Source organism: Amia ocellicauda, chromosome 9 (genome assembly GCF_036373705.1).
Source record: "Amia ocellicauda isolate fAmiCal2 chromosome 9, fAmiCal2.hap1, whole genome shotgun sequence".
Taxonomy (NCBI): domain Eukaryota; kingdom Metazoa; phylum Chordata; class Actinopteri; order Amiiformes; family Amiidae; genus Amia; species Amia ocellicauda.
This window is the reverse complement of record NC_089858.1, coordinates 21,000,127-21,015,910: the sequence shown is the minus strand read 5'-3', so window position 1 is coordinate 21,015,910 and position 15,784 is coordinate 21,000,127. Positions and strand designations below refer to the sequence as shown.

The following is a 15,784-nucleotide window of genomic DNA, read 5'->3' as shown; positions in this document are numbered from 1 at the left end:
AAATATACCTAGAATATTCTGGGTAGCACATAAAGCACCTGGCTAATGTAAATCAACTTTTATGATTTTTTGTTTGTTATAATAAAGTGTAGTCCAAGTGATGAAACTAACTAACTAGTGATCTAAACTGTGCTGTAACACTCCTATCTGGTAGTCAATTTACCCTGTACAGATTCCTAAATCTTCTTAAGCTGCTCACAACTTTATAATAATATATTCCAGTTATACAATTTTCTAGTTGACTGAGAGGTTTTCCTATTTTCTTAACCACTGAATAAATAAATCCGATTTCATCCCTGGATTTTATGTATGTTGCATTGCAAAATGTCACCCAGCTACTTGCTGGTATTGCCATTTACTCTTTATTCTTAAAGGTGAAATTCCTCAGATTTCGAAACCTGATCCATGCTGGCTTGGGGCTCTTGATCTATTTCTCTGCTATTTGCTTACAGGGCAAAACATGAATAATTAAGCTGGTGGATAAAATTAACTTCTTTGCACACAGGCCTGCATTATTAGAAATTTTTAAAAAATAATAATGAAACAAGGTTGTATTAGGGTGCTAAGAATTTATTTGTATGTTCTCTATAGAAAGCTTATATAATGTGTTTAAATTGGTGAATATGGGTTTTAGGCATTCCCCTGGTTTAAGCAATCATGTTTTACTGGAAGGCTCTTTCCTGCATAATTTTAGGTACACTGTACATTTATCTGTGGAACAACAGAGGTCCAGTCAGTGACAGTCATTCTCTATTCTGAGTACTAATTTACTCCCAAACAGAGCTCCAACATTATCTGGACTGTGTCCCAGTGCAGTCGAATCTAGCCTGCTGCCTACTGATTGTCAGTAATAAAGAAAAGTGCTTTCTAAATCTCTGCAGCTGGTGAAAAATTGCTGTAGATTAACACAACCAAATGTTGCACAATTTCATGTTAGGCTGTGGATTTTTAAATATATATAGTACAATGATATAGAATTTTGTTTTACTATTGTTTTTGTTTGTTTACTTCAGGGGGGTAGGGGGGAAACATCTACACATCATTTTGTTTTTGTTCTGTTTTCAGTTTCTTTTGTTCATTATGTACAATCATTGTCATTGTGAGAATGAACTTCAACACCTGCAGATGACTGAAAACTGCATGATTAATCTTCTCTAGTTCTGAGATAGTGGAGAGATTGCATACATGCAATTCCATGTTACGGCTCTTCATTGAGCACAGTGTCGGGTGAATAGATTTCTTTTTTTCTCTGCAGTCTCGCATCACCAATGAGATGTTCCTCCTGTAATGCTATACACATGGAACTGAGGTGTCAAAACCTATTCAGTGTGATGGGGGGAATGAAGGAGGATTGCTTTTAACCGTCACATCCCTGTGTTTCTTGTTCTTACTCCGTGGTCATCCTCTTCTAGCAGTGTTACAGGATTTTGTTCAACCTGACAGGCAGGAAGATACTCGATTATGTCATCTCTTGTTAGATTAGTTAATAAAATCAAGATTGCATCATATCATATAAGTACCAATTTGATTCACTTAATGTGAAGACAAACATAAACATGCATTCTCCTCCCTGAACTGATTATTTCTTACGGTCAGCAAACATTTTCAAATCAGTTATTCAGTTCTTGCTGTTATTTAAACAAACAAACACTAAAATTTGGATGTCCAGCTTACGTTTGTTACCCTGCACAGATGACTTTAGACCATTTGTTTTATAGCACTAATCACGATCATTTCTCAGAAGCTAGAAGAAGCTTAAGTCTTTTGCAGTTTACCTTTGACATGTTTTTCAATTCTTAAATTATTTTTATGATTGAAAATATGATTTTCAAGTCTTAAAATTGTAATTTACTCTACAATCTGCTTACCTTTTAATTTGAAAATTAATTTCCACTGTATTATATTTAATTGCATCCATATCCAAAGTGGAACTTCGAAAATCTGAAGCCCAGCTTACTCACTGACCATGTAGTTTTTGCGGCATACTGCATTAAATCACTTAAGACGCAGCAAATAGATAAATACTATTAACCATTCCTAATAGGCTAATCCAGTCAGAGATGAGCAGCTTATTGCTATAGGGAGCCTGGTTAACGTCGAGTCACTATAGCTAGAGCAATCAATACTTAAAATGAAAATGAGCTTAGATAAGCTTGAAGCTTAGTAAATTGCTTAGTGGGATAGCTGACTTTGGGCACAGCTGTATTTCTTGAATTTGTAGCTGATTTCCATGTTGATAACTGTTCTGTAAAGCCTTCATATGGGACTTCAGGCCAAAGTAATTCATTTTAAAAGGTGGTAATAGCCAAATAATTATAAAAGTCATTATATGAAATATTCACATAGATACTGATACTGCAGAGTGACTGGTTGCTTAGCAACTCTACATTATAATGTTCTCGGCAGCAACCAATTAGCCAGCCTTTTCCATGAGACTGAAGAGTTAATTGTTGGGGTAATGTGAAGATACTAGATTTGACTTATTAAGAGGTTACCACAGTAGGAGTTAATTAAAGGATTAGCTCTACTTTAAAGTTACCATAGGAGTTGATAAGCAAATATGTATGCATACAGAAATCATTCATTTTTATGGTATGCTTATTATTGTGATTTGTCTTGACTTTTGAAGCCTTCTGCATGGTGAATTTGTACAAATTGAATGAAAATTCTCAAGTCTCTAAATAATGTTTTCCATATAACGGTACAGCAACAACTTTGACTGTTCATTCAGCTCTTGACTGCCTATATTAAGGTAATTGAGGATTAAAATGGAGTTTAAGATTTTGTTTTGTGGTTGTTGTTGTTGTATCACAATATTTAAATATACAACTTCAAAAGCAAACATACCAACTTTTATCATTTAAGGTGTTAACAGCATTTATTCAGTTTGCTATAGATGATAACTGATTTGCTTTAGAGAAGCTGTAAGCCTAATGGTTTGTCTTTTTCAGGGTCTTACACAAATTAGACCTATATCAGCAATTCTGTTTTTTAAACAAATATCAGATGAATTCTGAATTAAATATGTTGAAAATAAACATTGCATCATATTTTATTTGTACTAGTATCTTGAAGATAGCAGTTAAGACTTGTGATCCATTTTTGAATGAAGCAGGGACTTGAAAAGCTGTACATTTGAGTAAGCAGGAACAGATGTCCTCGTTATTGTGCTGGTGCTTATCAGTTGCGTCTGTAGGGAATACACTGATGACTGCCTAGAGAAAATGGTAATAAACAACATAAACCGGTACTTGAAAGTATTTTCAACCCTTCAACTACAGTATTATCTCTACCAATTGATTGATGAATACATGCTTATATAAAACAATAAACCTACGAGCAGAGTCTTGAAGAATTGTTTTGCATTCTTTGTTGGTTTTCAAAATGTGGTGGGGGAAATATGTCTTGGCATCCCATACAAAAATTAATGTAATTAGTGTAAAAATTAATGTTCATATTTGATTCTGTATTTGAAAAACAGGTTGTTTTGGAAAATAACCAGAGCCTTGATGATTGATTTATGTCAGACTTCAGATTTGGCTGTATATCAATCCAACGTTTGTCGCATTTAGGTTTATGAATGGTAGCACTGGGTTGGAGGGGGCAAGTTATTGTTAGTTGTTTTTTATATTTTCTTTTTATGGACAGAACAATCTTGGCTTCTGGCTCTGCCGCGATTTAAAACTCTGCCGATAAGTTGTGTTTTTAGTAAAAGCTCAGCACACAATATCTTAACTGCGATGTTCCCTCTGGGTGCAATTCAATACATTAGCATAATAAGAAACAATTTAGAGAACTAATTAAAATCTGTATATTCATTCTGCTTCTGGTAAAGATACATTTGTCCTGCCTCTATCCCAATGTTAATTAGCAAAGTAAACTAATACAAAAATGATTGTTTGATTAAAATTATCAATGACTTTGGTGATGATTGCTGTAGCAGCAAGGGTCGAGAAATGGTTGAAAATGCAATCATTGCTCTTTTCACACTGGTGCCTGGTGCATCACATACTTATGGTAACATTGTCTTTCCCCACTTGGTTTCCATCCAGTTCTGTTACCTTTACTGCTTGAAATAATTGTGGGAAAGCCATAACTATTGTGCTAATCACTTTAGTTCCCAATCACATAGATACTTGCTTGCAGCTTATTACCCCAGTGTAAAGTTTATACCTTCTTTTCTGTTGTTAGGTGTTTTTTTTTACAGAAAAATGTTACAAAACAAATTGGAAGACAAACCTAAGAGATTTATTTAATACCCTAAAGTGAACATATGTTGATGATAATCTCATAAAACCATTAAGCGTTTTGTTGTTTTCAAATATTCTCAGAATAGCATCCATGGTTTTGTGCTGTGTTATGCAATAATAAAAGATGCCTGTGAATGAGGAACTTGAGAAATATATAGGTTACAGCCCCTGGTTGAACAGAACTTGTGCCTGCAGGTGTGTCATTATCACTATTCCGTAGCTCCTACTAACTCTTCATTTGTTTAACTCCACAGTGCCATTTGTTGCTGTTATGATTTTCTTTGTAGTGTTATTCATCTACTGTTCTTTTGCCTTTTCTTCTTAAGAATGTGATAATTGAAGCAGAGGAGAATAGATCAGTAAAGATGGTCCTTGCAAATAACTAGTGGGAAGTGATGATAACATCAATAATAAAACCACGGCTCTGGTGTTGAGCAGGAGTTTCAGATTGAGGAGCATACTTTTCATGCACATTACTGTTGATCTCCAGTTTAAGAAGAGGGATAGATCAATTAATTAGAGGACCCCAAGCAGCTGTGGAGACTTCATATAGTATCCATGCCAATGTTATTGTGAATATTTGTTCCTAAAACCCAAGGAGTGTTTTAAAATCAAACATTAGCTCTTGTAGTCTGTTCCATTTCTTTAATGTCTACCTTATGGATCCTCCATAAATGCCTCTGCACTTTTATAATTACATAGCTTAAGTGTTTGATGTCCATTGCTGTAATGGAGGTCATATATCTGTTTTTAAGCTGCCTGAGCTGCTCGATCATTCTGGGTTTACTGTTTATAGACACAGCTAAACTGTTGCATTTGATGACCTTATCTACACATGACCCTTTTTAATTACGATCTAGGCTAGCCCAGGCTCCATGTCAAACATTGCCCCTCCTGTGGCACACAATCTGTTGTTTCAGAGAGTTGAGAGCGAACTCCTTTGAACAAAAATACTTATCTTATTATTCCCGGATGGTAGATTTAAATAAAATGATGGTGGATTACAGTTCACATGATCTCTTTGTCTCTTTTCTAGTTATTTACATTGTGATTTTTTTAATAAAACACACATGAATTGACTGAGTTGTGTACATGTGTATGCTTGTGTGTGTGTGTGTAAACCCATTGCTATTGCATTGCAAAAAATCATCTTCCCACCTTAATGTTTTTGCAACTCACAAACTGTTTGGATCATTGTGCCATTTAGAACAAAATGGTACAGTGAGGGAAAAAAAAAAAACTTATTTCCCTCATTAACATGCAAATCAATTTTTAACTTTATTGAAATGTGTTTTTCTTGATTTTTTTTTTTTTTTGTTGTTGTTATTCTGTCTCTCACTGTTAAAATACACCTACCATTAAAATTATAGACTGATCATTTCTTTGTCAATGGGCAAACGTACAAAATCAGCAGGGGATCAAATACTTTATTCCCTCACTGTATATGGCTCTGTGAGAACATCTCTTCTGTTGTTCTCCATTTCACCTGCATCAGCAGAATGCCTTAATGACTTAGTGGTTAGAGTATTCGTTTCAGTGATGACTGACGTGACATTTTCTTGTTAATGTCAAAGGAATTTTTTGTGACATCAGGAGTCTGGTGCTGAATGTGAAGGTTAAAGAGTGCTGAATGGGGAAAATCCAATCAATAGGAATCGTAGAAAATGTATGAGCTTGTCCAATCAAGCTACCTTAGCCAGCAATTGTACTGCAGTGTGGTCCATTCTCAAGGTGCTTTGTGACTTCAGACTTCCTCATTAGAATTTGTTGTCCACCCTTTCCACTGGTTTATTGGCTTGATTTGTTTCTGTGTGTGTCTTGCTGGCCTAGATGGAAAAAAAAAAAAGAAAACCTCTGAACCTAACATTCAATAATGCAGTGCGATACAAATGCTCTAGTGTTAAATCTTATCAGCATATCAGTAGGGGAACATATTGCTTTTATTTCTTTAACGTGTCACTTGCAAAGGAATAGGTGTTGTGGGCTGACAGCAGAGTAACTGCCTAACAAATAGTCTGCTTTGAGCTATTAAATTCAGGGCTAAAAGAATACAAAACCCCCATTCACTGCAAACAAGAAGAGGCTCTGTGTAGATGGGATCAGTAAGATACACAGACAGGCAGTATTCTGGAGCTCTGTGGTTCAATATACACTAATGCTAAGCAATAAGGGGGGATGTCAAGTCCAGTTCATATATCACTGTCCCTGGGATAACCCTGTCTATGAGGAAGCATGGAAATCTAATCATTGTAATGATTTTGGCTGAAGGAACAGAGGATATATTATTGTAACAACCAGGAGCTTGGAGTTGAGAGGCAAGTTACGTTAGAGCAGTTTCCTTCACTTGCTGTAGAAGGAATCATTATGGTTATGAACAAATATCAGTAACCAGGAAATATGTATATCTCTATGACATGGTGTTTTTTTTTGTCCTCGACGCTCTCAATAATGATGATGTATTGCACAGTATATATATTTTTTGCCATTAAACATTTAGTTATTTTCGCAAAAACTGTGTGATGTTCTCAAATGCTAAAGAAGCTTACAACATTAGACAAAAGTATCATCTTCATTCCGCTCTTCAGATGCATTGTGTAATATATTGCGCTTTGCCATTAGTGAGTAAGTGTCGGCTTCATTGTGTTTTGGAAGCACCGTACTCTCTGTGAAAATGGTGAAGATGTCTCTGGAGATATGCTAAACTGGAACGGATCCAACAAAGAGCAGCAGTTAGTTTCGGCGGAAAGGAAAAAGTAGAAGCATGTTAATCATTGTCTTTAATAACCAATGGACATTGGTTAACTGATTAAAACTGACAACAGAGGGATACTTAAAATCCTTTGCTGTAAATAACAAAAATTAGCATATTGCTTTAAACATATGGTGCTATTTAGTGTAAAAAGAGTAAGGGGGGGAATTTTACATGCTTCTGTGTAAAGCTTTGTCATTGACATTGCTTTTACAGCCTGGATTCCAGTACATATGCTGGCCTGGAAAGCACTGGCATGTTACAGGAGGTGACCTATATCAGAGATTTGGAAAAGCTACATTTCAGCTGCACTAGCCTGGAGATGTTAGTTCATTACAAAGCTTTTGAAATGGATAGAGATCAAGTGAATGAGGAGGTCAAGGGAGATGGTTAAAATCCCATCTGCCCTCTTCAAACCAGTCAAGGATGACAGCAGATCCAGGCAACATAATTCTAAGAAATTACTTACAGTACTGCAATATATATTTATAAATACTATCTGTGTCCTACAAGCACTGACAGCTTGTATTTGAAAAGGAATGTATTGCAGTACTGAGTTAGGGGAACTGGGAAAAAGCAGGAGTTCTGTTTTAACTTTATCAGGTGTTCTGGTTTCTCTGGGGTTTTATTTAATTAGATATTATTTTTACTGATGATGAAATTGAGGTATTTCCATTTACATTCAACAAAAACTGACAAAGTTGTTAAATAATTGTCTGAATAAGTGTTACATTGCGAACACTATGGTTGTTTTTTTAATTGCTTAAGATCTTTTAAGCCCCCCAAAAAAGAAAAAAAGAAAAAAGAAAATGCGCTGTGGCTTGTCCACAGTTTGTACTAAATGCATAGGTAGTGCCCTGTGACCTGGGTGTTGCCAGTTAATGCCAATTAATGCCACCAGACAGTCATGGAGGTTACTTAATTCGTCTTGGGAATCTTCCCCACACTGTTCCCAGCAACCCACAATCAGTGACCAGACCCCTGTAAGCATTAGCATTATCTGTAGTGGCAATGTTTAGATCTCAACCAGGAATTAAAGCTAGGTTTTGGGCTTTGGGTTTTGGGCTTGCAGTACCAAGAGAGAAATAATTTGACAAACCAATGTAGTATTGGAATATAGATTCAGCCCTACCCCAGGCTTGTGCAAGGCCTTCAACAACAAAATGGTTTAATGCTTGGCTTTTCCAAATTGATTGGGATAAAAACGGGGGTAATAAATAAATATTCTAAACTAAAACTGAATAAAAAAGATCTGTCTTCAAACTGAGAAACCTATTAAGTTGTTTGCAATGCTTTTACTGCCCAATCTATCAAGGAACATTACTTCTTAGCTTTAAGCTTGAAGCATTTCCTTGAGATATGGGGTTGATCTAAGCAATGAAATGATCCAAGTCAGCAGAGAAATTAGGAAATAACACTGCCCTTGCTAATTAGTTAATCTAGTATGCATTATAGTAATGCCATAGAAGAGAGAATGCTCTGTGGAAGTGTCGGAATAGATTTAATTGTCTGGTATATAAAACTTAACTTACTCCTTTGGTTTGAAAGAAATTCTGAGCATAATCTCTTTGCCATCCTTTCAACTTTGCATTCAAATATGTTAACATATTAGTTGAAAAATAAATGTTATGTTTTCTCATGAATATCTGCAATAAAAGCATTCAGGTTAATGTTAATTCTGAGGTTGTACATTTGCTAACATGTTTAAGGATAAATGGTCCAAATACAAAAAACAAAATAAGAGAACAAATGAAAGTGTAAAACAAACTTGTGAAGCAGATGGATTTGTTGAGCCCTGAAGAGAAACTGTCTCCTATTTAGATTGATGGAAACTCACTCATTTGAACATATTAGACATTCGGCACTAAGCGGTATTCCGTTTGCACATTTCCTTTAAGTTAAGATTTTGTTTGCTGTGCTCACAGGCTAAAGACTGTCATTTTTCACTCTGCGTTTCAGCCACAAACAACATTTAATTTATACAGACTGTCTAAAAAATCACACTTGTCGCCGTCATAACTTTGTAGAGGGAACTCAAAGCAGCTGTGTTGTAGAGGAGTTTTAATATTCTTAAGATGTGATTTCCCCCTCAGAGACCCTTTTCTGCTGTTTCGCAGCTAGCCTCAGGACAAACAGCTTTGCAGCCGTGCAAGCGACCATGCAGGCACATCTAAGGGCTTAATGTTCTCAGCAAGAGGATGCAGAGCAACTCTTTTCTCATTGAAATGCTTTCATTATACTTAATTGAATATCCCGAAAGGAAAACGTAAGGACTGGAAGGAACGATTAGAGAATCAAATATACCTGTGTGAGTGTTTGTGTGTTTAGTTTTGTTTTATTATTTAGTTACGTGTTTATTGTGCAGACTTTTATAAATGTATATATTTGGTAATGCATTTTCATGTGCTCCTCAGACTTTTTTTAAATCCCTGTAACTACTGTAAATAGTTTAATAACCACACTTTTATACAATTGGATACTCATAAAATAAATGTCACTAAGGTTAGAATGTGACACTTGTTTTAATATAATTGTCCCAGGTGTCTCCAGGCTGGTGCTCTGGTCTCAGCCCAAATTAAACTATACCCAGCCTCTGGAACTTTTTAGTTTAACGGAAAGTTAGCCTCTTCATTTTGTCTGGGTTTTTCGTTTTCCAAGCTGAGATTCAATGCAGCTTGCACACTTGAGAGAAGGTTGCTCAGTGTGTGAATCCATGCTATATTTTTCTCTCATTGTTCTTGGTGACAAGCATTTCCAGATAGGCCTGGTGTCCAAATAAATCATGTTCTGTATTCAATGTTGCATAGCATTCTTAAACATTTAATGTATTGCATTTTTCTGTGGTTCTGTTAAAATAAGCATATAATCGGTCCAGGCTGTTACGTGACAGTGGGTTATGTGGCATTCTACTGTAGTTTAACGTAAATGAGTTGCTTGTTTTATTTTTCCATTTTGAAGTCAGATCTGTATACTTATTTTTTTTAATGCAAGATTTTCATTTAAAATATTAATTGTATAAAATAGGTAACATGCTAGCCAATCATGAAATCCCACAGATGTTTTCTCTAGGGATTCTGTTGAGCAAAATATTACGCACTGCATTTTTGTATGTTTACTTTTTTTAAATTTTTCTTGCGATTTTTCCTTCAGGGTGATTTTTTTCAATATTTTCTTTCATACTGTGAAATCAAAAGCACTGATTTTATTAATCCCTAGACAAATATAGATTTTTGTATTGTTTTACAATAAATTAAGATAGTAAATTAAGACTCACCTTTTCAAGGTATTTGTTTTATTGTTATGTATGCAGCAAAAAGCAATGAGAATAAATCAATAATGAATAATCTGTTTTTAATGATCAAATGACTTCCCAATGGGGGTAAAATTAAATAACATTATTTAGATGTCAGCATCCATGTTCTAATATATCCCATTTAGCCTTTACAATGTATTGTTTTCTAGCTGGCACATGAGAAGGTTTTATTAATGCACAAACTTTGTCTTGAACTGTAATTGGGTGCTGTGCTTCTCAGATGTTTGTAGAGCGGAGAAAACAAAAAATAAACCTATACATCAATATAAACAGTGCTTTGGCTTTTCTGTTCCCTATGACTTCATGGGTTTGTATTGTTGTGTAACCAGGATGTTGGAATACAACCAAGGAATATGCTTTTATCATGGGTTGTAGAACGACAGGTTTGTTACATTAAGTGCAGTAGAAACATGGGGAAGAAAAACACAATTTTTTCTGATCTCCTTTGCTTAATGGTGTCATTGTAAGGTATTTTAGAAATGGGGAGTGTAACTGGAGTTTTATTGCAAGCGATGATAATATACAAAAAAAAACTTTAAAAGAATCAATTTGGCAATCATGGGAATGTTCTGAAATCAGAACTGGAAAGAGTTGTTCACAATTGCTAGCTTAAGGTGTTTTGTTTCATTATTTCCAACTAGGCTTTCACGTTTTGTATGTATGCGATTTTAAAATCATTATACATTTGAAGAAACGCCTCTGCAGTGAAGCCATTAAAACTTCATTGTGGTTAAATGTGAGCCTCAGGACTGAACAAGTGTACACAGAGCTTTTACAAAGAGAAGTCAAAATAAATATGCCATTAAGATCGGTGAGTGCCAGCTTTCCCGTGGACAGAAGCGTCTTTAGGGATTATGGTTTAAAAGAAACTGCCTGTGTTGTTAAGTAATTAACTTGTTTCCTTAATTAACCTGTTGCCTTAATGGAATTCAGCATTGCATTTTTGCAATTATTTACTGACAAGACAAATTACTTAGACATGAAAAGCCTCATACATAAATAATTCATATGGGGTGTGAAAGCTATAAAAGTGTATTCTGTTAATGAAATATTATAATCGCTAAAAATAAAAAAATGTTTTTTAAAATGTGTATAACATTCAATAATACCACATGCAAATCCTATGTATTAAGCAGCATTGTTGTCTCCTGCCGATTCTTTGCCCACAATCAAGAATACATTTTTTTGAGGGGTTTATCCAATAGGACAGCAATAATTAGGTTAAAACAATATTAAATGTCATTCAGCTCATCAGTTGCCTCTTCGCAATCAATATTCCACTGTGCAACCCACTTCTTGATTAATGCATGCATTTATTCTCAAGTGAATCTTCATCAGTTGGTTTGATATGGTAAACGGTACCTGTGGAGTCCATAACTTGAGACAATTTTCCAAGCGGCAACATCTTTCCAAGGAAACAGTGATTTGACCTAATTTTAAGCTTAGTTCCCCCAACAAGTGGGTGTATTTTGCATAGGAAAATTTCCACATAGCTTTGTAGATAAAATGCATTTTTAAATCTGTCCTTGAAGTAGACCTTATAATAATATTTTTTAGGAATAATAAATCTCTCTCTCGTATATATTACAAAATAACTTTTAACTTGTATAGCGCTTTGAAGCCACTGTGTGGTCTGATGCACTTTATTTAAAAAATAAATATATACTAAATGAATCTTAAATAATAACAATAAACCTAATTACAGATAAGTTTTGTTTATTTATAACAAACACATTATTTAATCATTATGAAACCAGTACCAACACTGGGCACAATTAACTTTTGTTTCTTTTTTATGTTCAGTGTTCATTGTAAGGGCTTGAAAATTGCTTTTTTATGTCCTGAAAAGAGAGAGAGTGGAATACATTTAATCTTTTTCTTTTCAACAAACTAGCTGTTTTGCTTAATAAGTCACTTAACCATCATCAATTAGCAAAGTCCACTGCCTGTTGTTCTGTGCCTTCCATCCATCCATGAGGGTCTGTCAAGTTTCTCAGAGTGCATCTCATGAACGATTGCCACAAACCCGCTATCCCTTTTACCCTGACTTTTGTGTGTCCTGTCATTGTGTCCAAAGTGAGACTCTTAAGCAATTTCATTGTCAAGTTGATTAATAAAGGGATGCAGTTCTCGGGTGCCCATTTCTGCCAGTTTATTCTTTGGCATTGAATGGCCTAGAACAGTTTAGAAGGGTGTCTTTTGTTCTTTAGGTTTAACAGAGGCTATTCATTTATTTATTACAGCGTATTTGCTAATATTGCAAGAAACCACTGGTTTTAATATATATTCTAATAAGAAGAGCAAAATGTAATCATCACTACTTTAATCATTGCACAAATTAATCCAGATTCATCCACCTTTATTTTTCACTATTTCTCTTTGCTTTGAGTTTTCTCAATCTTGGGAGTTGCCTCATATTACAAGGTTGCCTTACTGAATGGTTTCATCCATATTTCTGTAGATTGATCTGCATTCACCATTCGGCTGTCCTCACCCATACCCTGCCTATTGTAATAACCAGTACACTCTCATATTGATCATAGGCAAAAGAACATGTCCTCCTCTCAAATACTACAAAAGAATAAAAAAAACTCTCAGACATGAAACCATTCATTGCAGCAGCTAGTCTCTCATCTTCCTTTTGCAGGTTGTGCAGTGCTATACATAATGCATGGACAAATTATAAAAGCAAATGTACAGATATTCAAAAAACAAACTTTTGATGCTTTATCACAAACATGTTTTTAAGTGACTAAGTGAGACATTAAAATGAATGTAGCTTTTGTTTTGCTTTTGCATTTCTCCTACTTTTTTTCTTCTCATATGTGTTTAAGCCTTTCTGTTTTTTCTGTCTGCTAGATGGCTGTTACTGCATTTGGCCTTTAAAATAGACCTGTTTTAATTTATGTCTTTAAGCACTACTAAGGTACACCCTATCTTCTTTTTGTGACAGAGTAACAGCTCTAAAAGATATTTCAAATGTATCTTGACAGTCAAAATGAATGTCTATTATAATATGACTTATGCTAGTTGTGTTGTGAAGGTCTTGAAACGTTTGTTACCCGACACCTTGCCAAGCCTGTTTATTTGTGTTGTTTTTAATTTTTATTATTTATACACGAATAAGCCTACAAGTTAATTATAGCGCTCAATCTACAAGGTTCATGCAAATCATTTATAATATTATATAATATTGGTCACAGTATGCGTTGTTTTTTTATTCTCTTAATGTCATCATAATGTATTGTTTTTGCTGTTTTTTTTTTCTCTTCCATTTTACAGTCAGTTAGTGTTTAATAATAATATGTGATATAAGTATTTGCATTTAAAGAAGTTCATAAGTTATATATTTTTTTTCTGTTGTAGATTTATTCCTTACGACCAAGATCTCTTCAAAGACATTGTTTGAGACCTGGATAAATAAGGTACTGTTACTATCTTTTCAAATCTTACTCATTTTCAAGTGTGCTGCAGCTTGTAAAGGTGATTGCAGGGTGATGCTGGAGTACTTGGTCATAGTACTTATTTACCTGCTACTGTCATTGGAAGTGTGATTAAGAACGCCTACAATAGTCTTACAATCTCTGTACATGTGTCTCTTGGGTTGCTTTTCACTTAATGATTTCTCCTTTCATGTGACTGAATCCAAACGTAAAATGTCTAGTGTTCACTTTCAACAAATATCTTTTCATTCCAAGCCAGAAATACCATACAATGTGAGCTGCTTGTGGTTTGCTCTTGTTTGATTCAATGTGTTCTGAGATTTGGAAAAGCTTCAACCTTGGATTAAATTCTGAAGATGAACAGGGAGACTGTAAGCCTTTCTGTCATTCAAACACACTTTAAAACCTCCAAACAGGTCAGGATATTTACTCGTATGTTTTTTTGCCTTTTTGCTCATTTGCCCTGGTCTCCCAGGAAGTCACACATCTTTGAAGTCAATGGAAAATATATTTATCTTCCATATGAGCTCTAATCTTCTCTGTGACATCCTCAAGGTGAAGTGAGCAAGTTTTGTGATTCCCATCTCTGGGAATATAATTGGGTGTGTAATTAAAGGGTATCAAGAGCTCACAAATTTAGCCTAAGTGACCTTTTTTTAGACTGCTTTTGGCACGAGCAATAAATAACTGGCATCCACTGTCGTCTGATTCAGTTAATTATGTCTCCTGACCACACGTTTCAAAGTGCCGTGCTCTGTGTCTTGCTTGCAAATGGCAAATTAAACATTCAGAATTGCTCTTCATGGATACTCTTTATAAGACATAAATGACCCTGTCCTGAATTTATTAAGTTGGTGTTTGTTTTCAATACACAGTTTATTATTCCCTTTTTTAGTATTTGAGTGTTGTGTGTATGCATCTCCTTTTCTTTTTCATTTTCTCCCACTGCCAGTGTTTTATTATAACTGCATTGTCATTGGCTTGTACGTCATTGTACCATATGTATCTTTGAGGAGCGTCTCCTTAATCAAGAAAGCAAAGTTTAAAGGAGTCATTACAGTCAGATAGTTATATTAAAATAATCTCTAGCTGCGAAGTTAACCAGAAATGCTAAAATAGCCTCCAATGCTGAATAGGTCTATATTTAAAAGTCTGTTTATTTTAAATAAATCTATAAATAACAGGCACCATCATGATGCAGTTACAGTAGATGCGTTTTAGCTTTTTCAACCTGATCTCATTTGTCAGCTCAGAGCATAGGCACAAATGAAGATTTAACACAAACCTGGGAATGAACTACTCTCTAAGGTTGTGAAGTATATTCGTAAAGACTCTCAACACTACATACTTAATGAAAGCTATGCAAAATGTCCTTTTCAGACAGAAATATGCAATTTATAGAGTGTAAGTCCCATTTGTTCCCATTATTTGCTCTGAACATTTATTATGGTCAATGGCATTAGGAGTTCAAATTGTACCCAATGTTATGTGTATGACATTTCTATAGATTCTGTTTTCAGCAATAGGCAGGGGAAGGATTCTCCATACTGCTTTACATCCTTTTTACCATGTTTAGGTGAGCTGTTATGCCTCAGAAGAGAATAAAGCAGAAGTGGTCTGTTATCTGTAACACATTGAACTTCATTGATTTCAAGACCTAGACCTAACTTTTCTCTTTAATTGGAATAAAAAATGGATCTCGATAAGCCTAAAGCAGTTGCTGACTGACATTTGCCTTCTGATCCTCTGAAATGCAGTAGCCCACACTGCGCGAGCAACAAAAGAGCACAGATTCAAGCTAAGCTTTTGTTTCTCTTCAGCTCTAGTTGCTTCCAACATGTACTCCATAAACTGCTAAATTACAGGTTTGGCTTTCTCTGGGTGTTTACTCATTAGAATGCCCGCTTTCTTGAACATCTACGATGAAAACAAACACAAAACGGTTTGAGTTCCCTTTTTTAGCTATCGTTTAGTTTTGTTCACAGTTTTAGGTAGTTCGCTTGATGAATTAAATTAAGTTCTGTGAAAC

The 15,784-nt window shown here is 35.0% G+C and overlaps 1 protein-coding gene across 1 annotated transcript in view; it reads left to right on the top strand.

Annotated features, from left to right (window-relative positions):
• itfg1 (integrin alpha FG-GAP repeat containing 1) overlaps nt 1–15,784 on the top strand; it is a 105,673-nt gene that overhangs the window by 6,696 nt on the left and 83,193 nt on the right. Inside the window, exon 7 of the mRNA XM_066713711.1 lies at nt 13,679–13,737. Within this exon, the coding sequence (XP_066569808.1) occupies nt 13,679–13,737 (59 nt within the window). The remainder of the gene's footprint in view (nt 1–13,678; nt 13,738–15,784) is intronic.